This window comes from Maniola hyperantus, chromosome 22, assembly GCF_902806685.2.
Source record: "Maniola hyperantus chromosome 22, iAphHyp1.2, whole genome shotgun sequence".
In the NCBI taxonomy this organism is placed as follows: Eukaryota; Metazoa; Arthropoda; class Insecta; order Lepidoptera; family Nymphalidae; genus Maniola; species Maniola hyperantus.
The window spans coordinates 8636968-8657854 of record NC_048557.2 but is presented as its reverse complement, the minus strand read 5'-3'; the positions used below and the strand labels follow the sequence as shown (position 1 = coordinate 8657854).

General features: G+C 38.8%; 1 protein-coding gene across 4 annotated transcripts in view; it reads right to left on the bottom strand.

The window, feature by feature from the left end:
* Nucleotides 1-20887, bottom strand: part of kibra (WW and C2 domain containing protein kibra) — a 113860-nt gene that overhangs the window by 18224 nt on the left and 74749 nt on the right. For 3 of the 4 annotated variants that reach the window (XR_011238048.1, XM_069506170.1, XM_069506171.1), the window contains exons 1-4: nt 7314-7990; nt 4041-4149; nt 2278-2452; nt 644-1489 (exon numbers count right to left, since the gene is read on the bottom strand). Coding sequence is in view for 3 of the 4 variants with exons in the window: in XM_069506170.1 (XP_069362271.1) it covers nt 644-1489; nt 2278-2452; nt 4041-4149; nt 7314-7961 (1778 nt within the window). In the remaining variant the exon portion in view is untranslated. Of the gene's footprint in view, nt 1-643; nt 1490-2277; nt 2453-4040; nt 4150-7313; nt 7991-20887 lie in introns of those variants that run through there. The other variant, XM_034980499.2, reaches the window with a different exon arrangement.

Sequence of the window (20887 nt, the reverse complement as noted above, 5' to 3'; positions counted from 1 at the left end):
TACCATAACTAATTATAGATTGCAAGCCCACAGATTAAGAATGGAATGTTAGCATTATCAGAGATTAAGATTACTAAAAATAAACTTGAATTTAGCAACAGAATTCAACGAACTTTTATCGTACAGGAAGAACATTTGCAAATATACGCCAATAGGTACGTACGTACTTCATTTCTGCATGACCTATTTTTATTAAGCTTGTAAGTATTTCTTCATAGTTTGGTGATTCTAAATGATTACAACTATACAATTGACTACAACTGTACAAAGCTGTGATAGCCTAGTGGTTAAGACATCCGCCTCCTAAGTCCTACTCGAGGTTCAGGGTTCGGTCCCGGGCACGCACCTCTAACTTTTCAGAGTTATGTGCGTTATAAAAATTAAATATCACTTGCTTTAACGGTGAAGGAAAACAATGTGAGGAAACCTGCATGCATGAGCGTTCTCCATAATGTTCTCAAAAGGTGTGTGAAGTCTGCCAATCCGCACTTGACCAGCGTGGTAGACTATGGCCAAAACCCTTCTCACTCTGAGAGGAGACCAATGCTCTGTAGTGAGCCAGCAATGGGTGCTCATGGTGATGATGATGATGATACAATTGAAATCAAAATGCAAGGTAGTAAGACAGAAAAATTATTCTTACCTTTCGACTCGTCTATGTAGATCCACCATATCAATAGGTTTGTCCGCTTGAAACGTACTGGCTATCTGCGGCCCGCCGTAGATATCAGTAAAGCTTATACCCGAGCTCAAAGATCCTTTACTACTCGCGGTAGAAAGGGACCCTAAGCTCGAACTACTCGATACGGACAAAGTAGAGGCTGACAACGTCTTTAATTGCCCTTCTAACGTCGTCATAGATGTTAAAGCATCCTTTAACTGCTGCAACAAAAGTTGCTTCTCTTCATGTAGCCTCAATCTATCTGCTATACACTTATTGGACATTTCAAATGCATTTTTCAAGTCCTGCTCTAATCTCTTGCATTCGGATTGTATATCGCTCATCTCCTGTTTCGATCTCGTTCTTGGAGTTTTACTCCTTAGTTCCCTTAAAAGTTGCTCCTTTTCTTGGAATAGTAAAAGTCGATCTTTGTCTGATTCCGCTTGGCCCGGTTGGACTTTGTCTTCTAAATCGGCTAATTGTTGCTGAATTTGTTGTATTCTTTTCCTAGCGTCGTCATATTGAAGGCGAACCCGCGCCATTTCTGCTAATCTAGTTCCGATCGGGACTAAGTCCGCGCAAAGATCCGTTTGGGAGGCAGTGCTTAGTTTTTCTTGGGGCAAACTTAACGTTGAAAGGTCGGGAGAAGCGTCTGCTAATTGGAGCCTTGTTAAGTCATCTTTTAGCTTGGCTAGCGATTGCATGAGGTCTGCTCTCTCTTTTTCCCCTGACGTAAGAGATTTCTGGATGTTCTTCAGCTCAGTCATTATCGCCTGAGCTTCGGTGATGTTGTAACATCCCTGGTTGGCGCTCAACTTTTGTTCGACTCTGAAACAAAACGCATACATGAAGCCTTTCTATCAGTATCGGTATCGGTCTATCGATAACTGTACACAATGAACAAGAGAAATAAAATCAGACATCTCGTCATCATCAATCATAATTGACCCATTGACCTAAGACATATAAATCACCGATCTACATGTAGAAATCGGAACGGCCCGTACACGACTCGAATTTCCCGATCCGTGCTGCTATAATACATGGCTTTTGCATTCCATGCTGCTGAGATCATGACAGATGACGTAAAAGCAATTTCTGCAGTTATAAAGAGTTATGGACTTTACCTCTTAGTAATTGTATGTCGAACGATCTACGATATAACATAATAATCATTTTACGATTGGTTATATACAACTAGATGATGCCCGCGACTTCTTCCACGATTTTTTTTAAAATTTATAATATAAAGTAACGCTTTGCTGCAATCAGACCTGCTGGCAAGTATTGATGCAGCCTTAAGCGCGCTTTTCTAGAAGATGCCTATTCACTCTTGGACTACAACTTATTTGATACTTTCGTACCTATATTAACACCCGTCCGAGGCGGATCGCTCCCTCCACCTACTCTTAGTCCACCACTACATTTCAGCTTTCCCTCAACAAGAGTATCAACTCCTAGTCTTGCGCTCGCAACCTCAGATCTCGCCTGCCGTAGCTCCTTTCTAAGTTGGGCAACCCTTACCGTCACCTCAGAATGCTGTAACTCCGGGGTCATGACGTGACGTCATCGATGTCACCATTGCACTTCAACTTGCTATATTAAAGTGTACTCACTCAACAAGAGTATCAACTCCTCGTCTTGCGCTCGCAACCTCAGCTCTCGCCTGTCGTAGCTCCTTCCTGAGTTGGGCAACCCTTCCGCGCGCCTGCGTCACCTCAGAGCGCAGCAACTCCGGGTCATGACGTGACGTTGTTGATGTCGTAGTCACGGATGTCGTCGACGAGCATACTGTGTAAAAAAAGATAGACAAAACTTCCTTTACAAACTTTTAAGTTCCAACCTCATATCTTTTTAAAATATTCACTAGAAGAATGTTAAGTATGTCATGGAAGGAAAAAGAATCAGTCAGTCAGTCAGTCAGTCAGTCACCTTTCCCTTTTATATATTTATAGATTAGCATGTCGATGACGCGACCTTGATGTGTTTACGCATCCCAAAATCGCCCAACGCGCCTAAAGAAATTTTCACTTCAATAAATGAAAAACATGATGAACACCTAGATAAAGTCACGGTATTGAACCGGCTTGCCAGTAAAACTAAGTCATACAACTCACCTTTAGAATAGCTTGAATAGTTCTATATTCGATTGTATTCCACTGTATAGAATTGTATGCAGTATTGAATGCAGCCGAGCGGGCTATTGAAAATTATGTTCAGAAAGAGAGCGATTCACGAGTCAGACCTATTCGTAGCTTCCCTTGCACAATGCTTTCATTTAGAATTTCTACCTTGGATTCCTCTACTTGTCAGGTTCTCAATTCTATTATATTATGCAATACTATACTAATACTAATACCATCTAGCATCTACATCCGTACCCTTATTATACTTAAATGCGAAATTGTGTTTATTTGTTGGTTTGCTGGTTTGTCCTTCAATCAAGTCGCAACGGTGTGTGCAACGGATTGACGTAATTTTTAGGGTTCCGTACCTCAAAAGGAAAAACGGAACCCTTATAGGATCACATTGTTGTCTGTCTGTCTGTCTGTCCGTCAAGAAACCTACAGGGTACTTATCGTTGACCTAGAATCATGAAATTTGGCAGGTAGGTAGATCTTATAGCTGACATTTGGGGAAAAATCTGAAAACCGTGAATTTAGGGTTAGATCACACAAAAAAAATTAAATTGTGGTCATGAACTAATAATTAGTATTTTCAACTTTCGAAGTGAGTGACTATATCAAGTGGGTTATCATATTAAAGGTCTTCACCTGTACATTCTAAAACAGATTTTTATTTATTTTTATGCATCATAGTGTTTGAATTATCGTGCAAAATGTCGAAAAAATACGACTGTAGTACGGAACCCTCATTGCGCGCGCCTGACTCGCACTTGGCCGGTTTTTGAATGGGTATAGATAAAGACTTGGAGAGTGACATGGGCTACTTTTTATCCCGGAAAATCAAAGTGTTCCCACGGGAATTTTACAAAAACTAATTCCACGCGGACGAAGTCTCGGGCATTAGCTAGTATGGTTATAAAATATCCATCACAAAAAAAAAATTTGGTGGCAGATGCATGCAAACCAACAAACCAGCAAACAAACACACTTTTGCATTTATAATAAGGGTACTGATAATGTTCAAATTAAAAAATATCTAAAAATTCTATAATTATTTCCTCGTTCCACTCCATTAACATTCTAAACGTTCGTCGCGTCGTCGTCGGCACAGTCCATAAGTAACAGTCGAAATAAACAACGCTAGTCTGACCACGCGCCCCGCTAAGTAGCTCGCCAAAACCTTTTGATGTACCGCCACTTGACCTGACCTTTAAAGACAAAAAGGAAGTTCTAGAAGGAAGGAAGTTACTCACAGCTAGTCCGAGACGCGGCGAGGGTAGACAGCGCGTTGTTCAGGTGCTTGTATTCATCCTGTGCCAAACACAGCCTCTGCTTCTTCACATCGTACATCTCCCGCTTTGCCTGGTGACAAGAGAAAATTATATTTACTATTCAATCTTTTATACGTATAAAAGCGATGATAGCTAAGGTGTCGTTCGATCCCGGGCACGCACCTTTTTTAAAATAGGCAACCACTTGGCTACAACTAGACCTACTGGCAAGTAATTCTAAAATGTAGCGAACTTGTCTAGAAGGTGCCTATTCACTTTTGACTTAAGAGAGCCGTACCCATATTAAAAGTGGAGGGTAAACTGATTCCGGAGAAACGAGGATGCATGTCGCTTCGTAAGGAGGAAGTTTCAGGGCGAACGTTCCGTAAAATTTTCATAGATGGCGCTGTTTACTGCACCCACTAAAAACGAAAAATAATTTCCGAGCGAAGGTATACGCTATAATAATTTGTACGTAAAACATCCTGCAAAACAACAACGTCAATAAAACATACGGACAGCCAGGCAGCTCTTTCAGCTCTGTCCTCTGAGGTTGTTAACTCAAGACTGGTTGAAAACTGCAGTGATACCCTGGCCCAATACCGGGTGGTTCTATGCTAGGTACCAGAGCATGCTGGCATAGTTGGCAACAAAAATGCTGACATTCTGGCTAAATCATATAGATATAGGTATTATTTTTCGTTTATAGTGGGTGCAGTACACAGCGCCATCTATGAAAATTTTATGGAACGTTCGCCTTGAAACTTTCTCAGTGTCCGTGGAATTTCAACTACATACCCCCCTTAATTATTCGGAGTTATGAAGGAAAACAGCGTGTGAGGGAAACCTGCATGCCTGTTTAGAACGATATATTGTTTGTGTACCTACTTGATGGAAGGCAGATATTCATTGTATCTTGCATAATATTCTTAAAAAATTAAAAAATCTTACAACATTCTTTAAAAAATTAAAATATTAAAATTTATTATGTTCCACAACATAATAACTAGATTGGTATTCAATTTTGCGCTTAATTAAAACAATTAACTGGTATTACACAATAGGAATTTATTAGCATATTAAAATTATTGGATCGTAAATCTATATCTATACCTACTTCTAAATATATAAAAGGAAAAGCAGACTGACTGACTCTATCTATCAATGCACATAGGGTTGCCAGGCGTCCGGATAAAGCCGGACATAGGTAGGCTTTTTGATTGCGTGTCCGGCCAAAATAAACGGTGTCCGGCTTGTCCGGCTTTTGTTAGGCTTTTTACATTTCGCAAACGAGCGTGGCTGAGCGCAGGCGAGTCGACTGTCGGTCGCTCCCGCAGGCGGCAGTGCCGGCTGACAACAAGATTTATGACAATAATAAAAAAAGCTTCATTTTACATACAATTTTTTTGTCGTACCTATTAATACTAAGACACAAAATCCTCAATAATGTAGGGTGTGTCCGGCCTTTCTACCCAAATGTCCGGCCAAACTAGCTGGTCTGTCCGGCTATTAGGTTTGGCGACCTGGCAACCCTAAACGCACAGCTCAAACGACTGGGCTGAAACTTAGCACTTTTTACATTTCGCAAACGAGCGTGGCTGAGCGCAGGCGAGTCGACTGTCGGTCGCTCCCGCAGGCGGCAGTGCCGGCTGACAACAAGATTTATGACAATAATAAAAAAAGCTTCATTTTACATACAATTTTTTTGTCGTACCTATTAATACTAAGACACAAAATCCTCAATAATGTAGGGTGTGTCCGGCCTTTCTACCCAAATGTCCGGCCAAACTAGCTGGTCTGTCCGGCTATTAGGTTTGGCGACCTGCCAACCCTAAACGCACAGCTCAAACGACTGGGCTGAAACTTAGCATACAGATAGTTATTATGACGTAGACATCCGCTAAGAAATCATTTTTGAAAATTGTAACCCTGAGGGGGTAAAATAAGGGGTTGGAATTCATGTAGTCAATGTGGACGAAGTCGCGGGAATAAGCTAGTTGGTTTAACCATTATTCAACAAATCAGTTTTAATTTACAATTAACATCAGTTTTACTTACATTTAGTTAGAATTTCAAAATGTAATAAGAACAGGTTTTAGTTCAACTTAAAATCTAGTTATGAATGCAAATAGATTTGAGTAAACTCGTGATTATAATTTATTGTAAAGTCATTCAAAAACACTTTTAATGTTGGTTTAAAATTTTAAATCTGCCGGCACTTTTCGGTAGCTACCTAACTATTATTTAATTGCAACATTAACTCAAAATGCGGAATTAAACACGTTAGAATAAAATACTTGTCAGAAATCTTAGATTAATTTTTCAGTATCAGGGGGCACGGCAGTGCCTCCGCCAAGACGATAAATTATTCTAACAATGAGTCGGTATCCATACTAATATTATAATTATGAAAGAGTGTTTGTCTGCTATATTTTCACGGCTCATGCACGATTTTGATGTTTGCTATAGACAGAAATTATTTCCCGGGGCAACAAAATATTAATAATATATAATTTTGGTCCGTATATATCTAAGATGTTACCGTTTAGACTTTAGAGAGTTCCAGTTAATGACACAAATTTTTGTGTGTTCTTACAGGTAAACTAAAACTTAGGCAAATTTTTATTTTGTTTTAAATACAACAGGCCACATTAACTCACGCGTACATACGAAATTCTCGAGTCACTACCAAAATTAGCGAATCATTAGAGCAAAATTCCGACGGTTATTTTTTGCGGCGGACATAAATACGGTATTATACTGAGCAACAGCTTTTTGCTTGGAATGCGTATAAAAAGCAACCTCATCACTCGTTCGTACACATATCCGGTTTTGCGCAAAGAAATCAAAATTTTGTACAGCGTGCAGGAAAAGATGAGAGCATTTCTTTGGGATATTTTCTGAGTTTTATTTTAGAGTTTTGGCCAAATATATTCTGGTAGATTATACATAGTATAAAACAAAGTATATTTCCGCTGTCTGTTTTAAACTATGCAACGGATTAATACGGTTTTCATCAATAGATAGAGTTATTTAAGAGGAAGGTTTTTTCCGTATAGTTTAATATTGTTTTGTGTTCATTTGTTGAAAATGACGATATATTTTGTACAAGATATCGAAAGAAATCATGCAGACTGAGAGCTTTCATTGAAAATACTGACTATATTTTGAAATATAACAAAATAAGCACATTATCTACATAGAAATTAAACCGAGGCGGGTCCCTATTTAAAAAAAAAATAGTAGCATATTTACGGTGAACAGCCTCAAGGATCCAGTCATCCTGCCGGCGTGCTGCAGCCTACTCCAAGTGTGAGGTGGACACTGTGGGAATGTTCCATTTCTGCTCAGAACTTGGGTCGCCACGTAACCTTGACCCTCGTAGTACGGCACCTCGGACACCGGCACTAGACGCACTTCCGCGGAACGAATCTGGCGCACTGACAAAATGTTTTCATAGATAGCTTCGTCCTCGAGGTTCTGGCCTTCGGGACAGAGGCGGTAACCGAACTCGCGGCTAATCTCGTCCAAGTTAGCGTACTCGGGGCGCTTTCGGAGCTCCTCCAAGTTCTGATACTGGGGTTCGTCGCGGACGCGGAGCCCCGGAGGGCGGGCGGAGGTCGGGTCGACGCGGACGCCGTACTCGGGCGGCTCGCGGACCATCTTCGCCACGCGGCGGGAGCCCTCGCACCCTCTACACCAGGTGGGCGCGTCTACGGAAGCGGCGCGGACGCGGAAGGCCGGCTCCGGCTCGGGAGGCGGCGGCTGGGACCACATCGTGAGCGCCCGCCGCAACGGACACATCTTAACCCCCAAAAGGGCGCGCGTCGACTGGCGCGGACGCTCGGATGGCGCGCAGTGGAATGCGCCCGCGCCGCCGAAAGAATGCAATCTCGGGCGCATTTCGGAGGTCGATCTCTCCGAAGGGCCGGGGTCCGCTCCCGCCTCCCGGACCGCGGCCATCTGTCGTAATAAGTTCGACGAAACGCGAGCCCGCCGAGGCCCGAGACCCGGCCGGCCCGACGCCGTAACGGTCCCCCTGGCCGCGTCCCGTGTCCGCACGCGAATCATTCAACACATCACAGATTCCTGCACAATTTAAATCTCTACCCTGATATTAAATTTTCATCCGAGCGCTCCACAGTTTTTGTATTTCGAATACCTAATTGCCGGTCCCTGAACAACTGCAGTAATCGCGCTGCTCCGGACACCACAGCGGGTTGGAATGCAAAAAGGCTGACAACATCACATGCGGCGACGCGGTGAGGCGGCGGTTGAGCGTAGTTAGAGGGTGATTTTCTCAGATTTTCCACGTAAACCATTTACATGGACGCGCGCGCATCTGGCGGGCGCGACTGCAGGTAGACGCGAGCATTTTTGTTCCGGAATTCCTTTACACGCATTTGCAATCTCGTCCTGGTCCAGCTCTGTCTTCGCAATGACTAACCGAACGGTTTTAATTCTCAAAATATTCCATACACTTGCGCAATACCTCTACTATAAATTAAAAACCGGCCAAGTGCGTGTCGGACTCGCACACGAAGGGTTCCGTACCATCGTGCAAGATATAACACTTTTATGTGCAACACTGCAAGTTAATGACGAACAGAGCCATCTTTATGTGATTTAGTAAACTGTACATTTGTTCGTGAACACGTTTGAATTTTTTTTGTGATATAACCATAAATTTACGATTTTCGGATTTTTTCCTTTATTTATGCTATAAGACCTACCGCCAAACATGATTCTAGGTTAACGGAAAATACCCTAAGTGATTCTATAAGAGTTCCTTCTTTTCTTTTGAGGTCATCATCATAATCAACCCATCACCGGCTCACTACAGAGAACGGGTCTCCTCTCAGAGTGAGAAGGGTTTTGGCCATAGTCTGCCACGCTGGCCATGTGCGGATTGGTACACTTCACACACCTTTGAGAACATTATGGAGAACTCTCAGGCATGCAGGTTTCCTCACAATGTTTTCCTTCATGCAAGTGATATCTAATTAATTAAAACGCACATAACTCCGAAAAGTTAGAGGGCCCGAGATCGAACCCCCGGCCTCCGATTAGAAGGCGGACGTCCTAACCACTAGGCTATCACAGCTTATTCTTTTGAGGTACGTAACCCTAATAAGACTAAAAGAATAACAAAATGTCGTTCCGCTCGCTTGGCTCTAGCGACTAGTCCAAGTCAAGTTATGTGCGAGTCACGGCGAAGCCTGCATCACAGAAATATCAGAATTGTTGGCATTTTTTGTATAATTGTAAAGCCGGACATTTGCGAGCGTGTTTATTTTTTACATTCTCACAAGTATATAGATCGGCTACGCTTTAAAGATATCAAAGAATACTTTTCTATTTTCGTGAACCTTTATTTAGGAACGCTGGCTGTAGAAGTGTAGACAAACTTGAGCTTTAAAACAAGGCACTTAAGATCCAGTTTACTGTAACGCGGAAGTATTTCGACTCTCGAATTTGGTTTCGTTTGGTGAGACGTAAAATCTTGCACTACGGGTACAGAGGTTTAATTTTCAAAAATCCTTTCTTAGCAGATGTACGTCATATAATAGTTATCTGCATGCCAAATTTTTCCTGCATATATTTAGCAGTGAGAGGGCAGGCAGTGCATATCGCATGCTGTATGTTGCACCTTACAGATTTGACAGTGTTAGCGGATAAGCTGAAATAGCAATGAAGCTTTTGTTTCCTGTATATCAGGGACATAGTGGTGATAGCCTAGTTAAGACGTCCGCCTTCTTTTCAGAGGTCGGAGATTCGATCCCGGGCACGCACCACTAACTTTTCTGAGTTATGTGCGTTTTTAAAAGCAATTAAATATCACTTACTTTAACGGTGAAGGAAAGGAAAACATCGCAAGGAATCCTACATGCCTGAAACTCTCCATGTTCTCAAAAGTGTGTGAAGTCTGCCAATCCGCATTGGGCCAGCGTGGTAGACTATGGCCTAAATTCTTTTCACTCTGAGAGGAGACCCGGCTCAGTAGTGGGCCGGTAATGGGTTGATCATGATGATATCGGGGCCAACATTGGAAATCTAGAGTTCAGGGGCATTCGGAGGAGTTTCTTACGGTCGAGATCTATAGTCTATTTACCCGACTACAGCGAAGCCCAAAGCAGGGTTATGTGTTGGACCTGTGTGTATGTATGTATTAAATACCTAAAACCACGCGGACGAAATCGGCATCATCTAGTTGATATAACAAATGGTTTCTACAGATAAGACGCGCAAATTGCTAATGCGCATGGCCGCCATTTTAGTGACGTCAGCAGTAGACTGAAGTTTCGAGCTGATGGTATATTTTTATTTCGGCTGACGTCACAATGACGTCATTTCGATGTTAATGAGACATGGTTCCAGCGCAATAGCAATTTGCCGGACTTATGCCTACATACCATACAGATAAATATCTATAGGTACCTACATACCTTTGGTACCTATGGAAGTTATATACAGAAGCATCTTCGAAATACTTTTTTTTTCGTATAATTTTCTTATTGTTGGAATCTGTAATGCCGTGGGGGTTTTAAAACGCATCTGCCTCCCTTGGACCGGTTACATTTCGACTCACTGTATCTTCCTTCCCATTCTGGCATCAGAAGATTCTTCTATACCACTGTCCCCCTTGCACTTGTGGTCCCACGGAACTAATTTTAGTTTTTTTTCCCTCTTTGTCTATCTACTGGATACGGCCGTAGTTTTTCTTATAATGGTTGTAATGTTTTATTCTTTAATCAATTGTGTGATGTAATTACACCTACAATTTTTTTAACAAACTAGCAGGAGCGGACGCTATCTCGGTTCGGTGTTTTTAGGGTTCCGTGCGTCCGAAGGAAACACAGAAATCTTATAGGATAGTGTATGTCTGTCTGTCTATCACACCCAATTTGATTCGAATCTACTGGACTGATTACATTGAAAGGTACAGGTATTATGTATTTATGTGACACAAACACGGACAATACATATTTATAACGTAAATAAATGAATTTTGAAAATGGGGCTATTTTTATGCATAAATTATAAAATACTCTAGGTATAAAGTTTTGCAAACTATACCTACCCATGTAACAAATCAAAATTTGAAAGGTCTTATTGTGAAGATCACAAATATAGGTATTTTAGGGTTCCGTACCTCAAAAGGAAAAGAACGAATCCTTATAGGTATAGGATACGTTTGTTGGCTGACGTGTCTGTCACGAAAGCCTATGGGGTGGGTACTTCCCGTTGACCTAGAATCATGAAATACGGCAGGTAGGTAGGTCTTATAGCACAAGTAAAGGAAAAAAATTGTAGTTACATCACCAAAAAAAAAATGTGTTCACGAAAAAAATATTGTAATTTACTAAATCACGTTAACTTGCAGTGTTCTACATAAAAATGTTAGGTAGGTACGTATAGGTATATTATTGTCCGATGGTACGGAACCCTTCGTGTGCGAGTCCGACTCGCACTTGTCCGGTTTTATTTAAAGTTATTTAAGAAAATACACAATATGTAGATCAAAATTGACTTTTCTATCCAAATATCAGTAGCCTTTTTTCATAAATCCAAACCTTAATAAATTCCCTTCATTTTTGGGAGGGGTTAAAAATGGACCGACGCAGGCGCATTTTTTAAGGCGAACCGAAGGCGGACACCGGGCAGACGTTGGATACGATTAAAATTCCTCGGATGCCTCGCGCTCGCGGCTAAGGTCTGAGTTTATATCCAAATTTTATATCTACACGGTGTTTTTATGAGTAAAAACCGGCCAAGTGCGAGTCAGGCTCGCGCAACGAGGCTTCCGTACTACAGTCTATTTTTTCGACATTTTGCACGATAATTCAAAAACTATGATACATAAAAATAAATAAAAATCTGTTTTAGAATGTAAGACCTTTCATATGATATCCCACTTGATATAGTTATCTCACTTCGAAAATTGAAAACACTAATTATTAGTTCATGACCACAATTTTTTTTTTTCAGTGATGTAACCAAAAATTCACGGTTTTCAGATTTTTCCCCAAATGACAGCTATAAGACCTACCTTACTGCCAAATTTCATGATTCTTGGTCAACGGGAAGTACCCTGTAGGTTTCTTGACAGACAGACAGACAGACAACAAAGTGATCCTATAAGCGTTCCGTTTTTCCTTTTGAGGTACGGAACCCTAAAAAGAACTAGTCAAAGTCAAAAAATAAAACATTAACCACTCCATTAAAATTAAAAAAATTGTTGCAAAACCATGATGTAAAACTAAGTCAAATAATATGTTTCTCTTATCTAATAATAAATTTATCTAAATAATTATATAAAAGGAAAAGCTGACTAGTCAGTCACTAGACTAGCCTGACTGACTGATCTATCAACGCCCAGCTCAAGCGACTGGACGGATCGGGCTGAAATTTGGCATGTAGGCATATTATGACGTAGGCATCCGCTAAGAAAAGATTTTTGAAAATTCCCTAAGGAGGAGAAACAGGGGTTTCAAATTTGTGTAGCCCACGCGGACGAAGTCCCAAGCATAAGCTAGTATTTAATAAAATTAAAATTAACCCTACACATTTTATAATAATATAACTTTTTTCAAAACACTAGTTCTCTATCTTCACAATATAGTTAACAAAAACTAAGTAGGTATGTATTGTGAATTAAAAATTGATAAATCCTTTTAAATTTAATTCAATCAAAAACAACTTACATCACAAAATTTACGTTTACCGTTTTACGAATATTTTTGTACAAAATATTAAAAAAGATTTGTGAAAAGTTAGACGGAGAAGGTTAATTTTGAAAAAAATGTCATATTTGCATTCCCAGTGTTTACGATATACATTTTTGAACAAAACATAAAAACAAAAGAGTAAAAAGATAGACCTTGAAAAAAAATTTAAAAAATGTCATTTGCATTCCAGGTAGATAATTTCTATTTAGTAGAAATTATCTGAATTCCTAGACCGCATCTATTACTATCGCATGTTCTTAGAAGACTGTGACTATAAAAGCGCACCGTCTGTGGAACCATGCGGGCCGGGGATCGAACCCGCGACCTGTGAGACCAGTCTGCCGTACTAACGGTTACGCCACCTGGTGATATCAATACTCGGCGAAAATAACAACTGCTTCCTAAGTAAAGCAAAAAATATATATCGACGCTACGATAATCGGAATTCATGTTTTTCTTCGTAAGAGTCTGAACCAATTTTGATGAAATTAAATGAATCGGTTAGGTGCGAGTTTGAATCGAAGGACTCTCAGTACCGTCGTATAAGAAATAACACTTTTTTTCATGGAGGCCATTTTGAATTTTTATTAGTTGTTGTTATAGCGGCAATAGAAACACATTTTGTGAAAATTTCAACTCTCTACCTATTAAGGTTCACGAGATACAGCTTGCTGACAGACAAGACGCACGAACGGACGGACAGAGGAGGCTTAATAATAGGGTCCTGTTGGCACCCTTCGGGTACGGAACCCAACGAAAGCCAGTAAAAACTTCATCCGCGTGGATTTAGATTTTTTAATATTCTTGCAGGTCCATGTTGCGGGATAAACCTATTGTTGCCTATATCCGTGTTAACTCTTTGATTTACCGGGACAAAAACTAGCCTATGTATAGGCGGGGCGGGCGCCCTCGGAATAAAAGCTATCCCTGTACCCAAATTTCGTCAAAATTGGAGCGAAAGAAAAGCTATAGCAGATAAACATACACTGTTTCGCATTTATAATACGTACTAGTAAAGATAGTGTAGGTTATAGCTACCTAAAAATGAAAGGAGTCAGTCAAGAGCTTCCAATACAAATATTTTTTATATGTAAATAAAAAAATCAAACAAACTAGTGTATGAAAAAATAAATAAAAAATACTGTATTAAAAAACGTGTATTCAATTTGCTACATGTTATCATCTATCACTTCAACAAAAGGGAATGCGGGAATAATATTCATATTAATATACTCTCGAATGCATTCTAGTGTTACCATTGATATGAAGAACAAAAGATATCCTGTTTCTTAATCGGACTCCGACCTTTTTAACGTAACAAGAATTTTCAAATTAAATTGTTGTACCCATAATTATTATTATTGAATTGTTGTACTTGACTATTTTTTATTACTATCTACTTTAGCCGAAATAAGAAATACTAAAATACCTACTAACATAAAAATATTTATAAAAAATATTTTGGAAATTCAATCAATCACGCCGTAACGGAGCGTCGTGTCGACGTGATTTTTTGCATAGATATTTATGTAAGTTAAAGCCCAGGACGTTAGGAGCAGGAGAACATAAGGTTTAATTCCAGAAAACTCCAAAAAAATCCCACGGGATTTTAAAAACCTACATTCACGTAGACGAAGGCGCTAGTCAATTATAATTACCAATAGGCAGATAAAATTTGAATTATAAGAATTCATGAATGATAGGCACGTATACCCTAGCAGGATCCAATTTTCACATGAAGCTTTATGGTTTACACTTTACAAGTGAAAATCCTTAGATTAAGGATTGGTCTCCGTTACGGTCGGACCAATTCTTAATCTAAGTGTAAATCTAAGTTTTGTATGTCGATAGAGCGTTACACACGATTATCCCCCGAGAGGCAATGGTAAAAAAGGTAAAAAACTTCGAAATAAAAAAAATATGACAGAAGGCCGGCTGAGGCGCGGGCGCACGAAATGTTCGCTTTTGACGTGGTCGTTTTTTACTTCATATTATTATTAAGCCGACGGACGCTCCCGGTGTTACGAAGAAAGAATGCGCCACAGAGTATGATACGATCAGAGGCGACAGTTCTAAATATTTTAATGCTTAGATAACTTTCACTATTTTAATGGGTTTTTTTACTAAGTCTCGTACCTGAGCGCGATCTTAATTGGTAGATACACGCTTGAAACATTCTCATTAAGATTTAGATACAAAGAAATGTCATGTGTCCGACGTATACTATTGTAAGTTACTATCATAATAACTTACAACGGTATACCTACATAGAACACAATTTCCTACGGTATAAGATTATTTATTATTATTTACGCATTAACTTCTTTGGATGGTTTCATACTTCATAGACCGAGTGTCCTAAACGCTAAGCACACCACCACAGTACCTACCAGAACGAAGAACTTGGGAAAAGGAAAAAAAAAAACGAAAAACGAAATCGATCAACACAGCTTTTTCATTTTGCTTGCAGGCAAGTGCATTACGCCAGAGAGAATCTCAAAAACGACAGTTTATTTTAATGACTTTTGTATTACCATACCAATATTTTACACTTTGTGTACAACCAACAGCTATGGTAATTGACTTTGTAATTGAATACAAACTTGATGTGTGTAGCAAAAAAAAATAGTGTCATGCCGCCCATGGCACATTCGTGGTTGTACTGGAATGTTGCCTATAAAATGGGGCGTAATTTCTTATGCTATGATCAATTTGCGGTTATTTTCTACGTACTGCATACAACTTTAATAAAAAAAAACATTTCAATGTAAATTTTATGCTCTTCATACGTAAAGTAAGATAGAGGGTATAAGTTATAGTCATATTTGCTTGTACATAGTAAGTAAATAAACAAAACTATTTACTTCGTATAGGCTAACTTCAAACTTGTACTTGAGGCTCTTATGACTCTATACACTGGTTCGGAAAGCAAAATGTACTGAGAAGAGCCGGCAAGAAACACAAGTAATTAATCCTTTCAAAGGCAAAATCCTTACTTCCATGACTTATATTATAAACGCGAAAGTGTGTCTGTCTGTCTTTTGGTCTGTCTGTCTGCTAGTTTTTCAAGGTAGGTTTGACCGATTTTGATGAAATTTAATACTGAGTTAGCTTACATCTCGGGAAAGGACATAAGCTAATTTTTATCACGGAAAATTAAAGAGTTCCCACGAGATTTTTAAAAATCTAAATCCACGCGGACGTAGTCGCGGGTATAATCTTAAATATATAAAAGGAAAAGGTGACTGACTGACTGACTGACTGATCTATCAACGCACAGCTCAAACTACTGGACGGATCAGGCTGAAATTTGGCAAAGCAGATAGACGACGTAGATATCCGCTAAGAAAGAAAAGCTAGTAGAAATTTTGCATATAAAGAAAGATTGTCTTATTTCCAAATGTATTCGTTAGAAAAACGTAGAGAACTTTTAGATCTGCAATTCTTGTATAAATTTTTTAATGCTAAGATCGACTGTCCTCAACTATAGAGCAGCTTTAAATTTAAGGTTCCTGCCCATTATCCACGTAAACCCATTACACCACTTTGTCCCCCGTTGCGTAGAACTGTCCTTGGCGCCAATTCTCCTGTCTCAAGATTGTGTAAAACTCTTAACCACCACAGCTCTGTCATTGACATTAATTCTGACTCTTTGTATAGGTTTCGGAAAAAGATCTTTGTATATTGGAAGTCTTGAGTCTTATTTGTAATCTTATTGATGAATGTATTTTTATTTTGTCACATATGTTTGTAAATGTTGTATTAACTTATAATTGGCGACTACATTTAGTAAGTTATTTTTTCAGAATTAAGTTTTTTTTAATGTATTAGTGTAAATAGCCGTAAGTTAATTTAATAAATAAAATAAAAATAAAATAGAATGACTTTTTAAATATTCAACCTTAAAGGGGGTAAAATACGGGCAATACGGGTTTAAAATTTGTGTAGGCTACACGGACGAAGTGGCGGACGCGACGTAAGCTGGTTTCAATAAATAAATTAATAAATAAAAATCTTTTTTATTCGAATAAACTTTTACAAGTACTTGCGAATAGTCGGATGCATGTACCACTGGTTCGGAATGCCTTTCCTACCGAGAAGAACCAGCAAGAAACTCGGCGGTTGCTCTTTTCAAATATTTGATATAGGTACAAGATTATGCCATGTATAAAATAGTATTTGCAGTCTTGTGCGTTGCCGGAACGAGCTGCAGGTCAAATCCACGCTCTTTTGTCATTTAGATAATCTTCAAGTGTGTAATATGCTTTTTTCAGGAGCATATTTTTAATAGATTTTTTAAACTTGTGCAAAGGTAAGTCCAAAATAGTTTGCGGGATTTTATTATATGTATGTAAAACACGTTATACAAATCTCACATTAGCTTGGCTTACTATATTATAAAGATGGTAGGTAGCGATATTTACAAATTACCTATTATTAATATAATCTTAAATCCAATATCAAATTCCATAAATGTTTTATACTAATCAAGCTATCATTTAAATTGTTTATCAAATACCGAACGGCCATTACGGGAGACATAATTGCATTTTAAACTTTAAAAAATTACATGGACGGAAACTTCTTTTGCCATAAGATGGGTTTGAATCGAAATATCTTTGAAAGCTGGCGCCACCATCACTTTATAATAGAAAGAAAACTAGTTTATTCATCTGTGCCTAAGGTGCAAACAAACTTAAAATTAATGGTAGCAGTTAGTAATTAAAAAACCGGCCAAGTGCGAGTCAGGCTCGCGCAATGAGGGTTCCGTACTACAGTCGTATTTTTTCGACATTTTGCACGATAATTCAAAAACTATGATGCATAAAAATAAATAAAAATCTGTTTTAGAATGTACAGGTGAAGACCTTTCATATTATGATACCCCACTTGATATAGTCACTCACTTCGAAAGTTGAAAATACTAATTATTAGTTCATGACCACAATTTAATTTTATTTGTGTGATCTAACCCTAAATTCACGGTTTTCAGATTGTTCCCCAAATGTCAGCTATAAGATCTACCTACCTGCCAAATTTTATGATTCTAGGTCAACGGGAAGTACCCTGTAGGTTTCTTGACAGACAGACAGACAGACAACAAAATGATCCTAGAAGGGTTCCGTTTTTCCTTTTGAGGTACGGAACCCTAAAAATAAAAAATAATGGCAATCTTTTGGCAATAAAGCGGTGAAAGCCTAGCGGGTAAAACTTGGGCTTTCTATTCGAAGGGTTCGATACCGGGCACGCATAACTTTTCAAAGTTATCAAGTGCTAATATTGTAAAAATATACTCAACTGAGACTCTAACATAAGACTGTCGTCATAATCATGAAATCGCCGCATTGAGGAGTGGTAAAATTGTCTACGCTATTTAAAATTCCATATACCTAAGGTACATAAACATTTAAGTCTCCATTTACGACAGAGAATGCTATTCAGCTAGTCTAATAAAGCGTAATAGTAAGGCCGAGGTCACATAAGGAAAGGACGCGTCTTCGGTCTTGTAACGCGACTGGGGAGTGAAATTAAATGACTTGAAAACCTTCAAACCCTCCAACAAAACAAACGTAGCAGCAACGAACTTAGCTAGCTATATAACAAATATTATTTAATAGAAACCATTAGCGGAAAACGATATTAAAAATACTTTAGTCGGACGCTCTATAATGATAAATTCCGAAAAAGTAGTTCAATTAAATCAGTGGAATAGATAACTTAACTTCCATAAAAGAGGGAAACTGCCTTTATCAAATACTAGCTGATCCACGCGGGCGAAGCCGCGGGGATCAGCTAGTATTTAGGTTTTTAAAGATCCTGTATAGCCTATGTCACTCAGGAATAATGTAGCTTTCTACTGGTGAAAGAATTTTTAAAATCGGTTCAGTCGTTCCAGAGATTACCCCCTACAAACAAACTTAACGACATTACCTCTTTATAATATTAGTATAGATAACAAAGGCATAAATCAATCATGACTAATTTTATTTTTAAAATAATCACATTACAAAAATCCAAGAAATTCAACAATTTGATAAAGTTCTGACTAAATCCTAGATTTCTATGTAGGTACGTAAGTTTTAAATTGGATATAATTGATGGTATACGAAAAGAAAATCTCCGGGGCCCTCTTGAAAAAGGGCCCCGGATGGGTTCGAAACTTCGAAACTAGTCGAGCTAACGTCAACTAAATACGTGAGTACAGCCGTTGACAGATCTAAATATATAAAACGAAAAGGTGACTGACTGACTGACTGACTGACTGACTGACTGATCTATCAACGCACAGCTCAAACTACTGGACGGATCGGGCTGAAATTTGGCATGCAGATAGCTATCATGACGTAGGCGTCCGCTAAGAAAGGATTTTTCAAAATTCAACCCCTAAAGGGGTAAAATAGGGGTTTGAAGTTTGTATGAAACTCTGTCAGTTTTGAAGTGTCTATAAAGAAGTTTTGTAGTTAATATTTTTGCAATTAGCAGTATGACATATTTTATTAAGCTCGTGTTAAAATCTCATAGTTAAAGATCAAACCTAAGGGTGTAAAATGGGGGTTTAAAATTTGTGTGGTCCACGCGGACGAAGTCGCGGGCATAAGCTAGTATTATATATAATAGAAATCACTCACAATAGTTTAAACGCTAAAATAACCATACCTTGCGTTCCAGCTATCTGTAGCTAATTTCTACGTCGCAACACGCAAGTCGCCTCGCATAGCTAATGTAACCGTAGCCTAAGGCCTCTCTACCTGCCTAGTGCCTTCGTCCACAAATATCCCAGGAATGCGGGGAAAAAATCGGAAATTCCCTCGTGAGAAGAGGAAAAAAAACTTTCTGACTTGGGAATCTCAGTTTCTAGGAATTCGCGTGCTAGCCAGCAGGCTCCTTTGTTTGGTATATCATAATAGACCATTGTATTGCTAAGCTGGTTATATTAACGATGTGATTTTTATTCGGTTTTAGGGTTCATATTTTCAGAGAAAAAAAGGAACCCTTATAGAATCACTTCGTTGTCTGTCTGTCTGTCATGTCTGTCAAGGCCGTCAAACGAATCAAAACCTATAGCCTATAGGGTACTTAAACTTTCCGTTGACCTATTATTAGAATCATGGGCAGGTAGCAATGCCAGCACAAAAAGGTAAAAATCCGAAAACCTTATATATTTGTAGCACATCGCAAAAAAAAATTAAAAAGTGTTATTTCTGGTACGATGGTACGGAATCCTTCGTATGCGTATCCGAATCGCACTTGACCGGTTTTGTTATGGTCAGGTCCTTGGTTATGTCCCCTGATGGGTATGTGTAGCAGTTTGGTATGTAAATAGGAACTTTTAATAAAGTAACAAAGTTGAGTATAAATGCAATAGACACAGACATATATTGTACCTACGTAGAAGAGACAGTTATTGGGTTCTTGCCTGGCATTTACCCGTAGGTTGCGCTATGTTATGTGACGGTATGGTACGAGTTAGCGATATTATTGGTAGATAAGAAGAAAATATAATATACCTAACTAGAACTGATCAAACACTCAATTTGAACACGCGAATATACCAACTTATTATTAGGAGTAGACAAACCAAAAATTAAAAAAAAAACTGTGTACATAACATATCTCTTAAAATGCAAAAACAAAGTAGAAAAGTAGAGTAAATTAGAGTTTATAAGGTTTGTAACCCGACATGACGACATGATTTCTCTAAACTAAATTTAGAGTATCTGCATCTTTTTCTTTTTAATATTGCTAAAACAGGACGGAACACGAATTTTACATTTAAAGACTCTAAATTTTAGAGCACGCTACAAATTTAAACAATAGGTTCGCGACTGGCAGCTAAAGTCACGAGGTTTGGCAGCTCTAAATTAAATTTAAAACTGTCAAACTGTGTATGTCCTTGTCATTACGAGTAAGCAAGAAGAGGATACGAATACTCTAAAATTTAGTTGTGCTCAGAATCAGTACCAACCATTAATAATTTATTAAAACGCGTTACCCTTAGTTCTTTTGTAAAATCGACTAGCTAAAGTTTGCAGAATTCAAGAATCTTACACGTAACTCGGACAAAGTCGCGTTCACAAGTCAGTCCAGTGTATAAATATG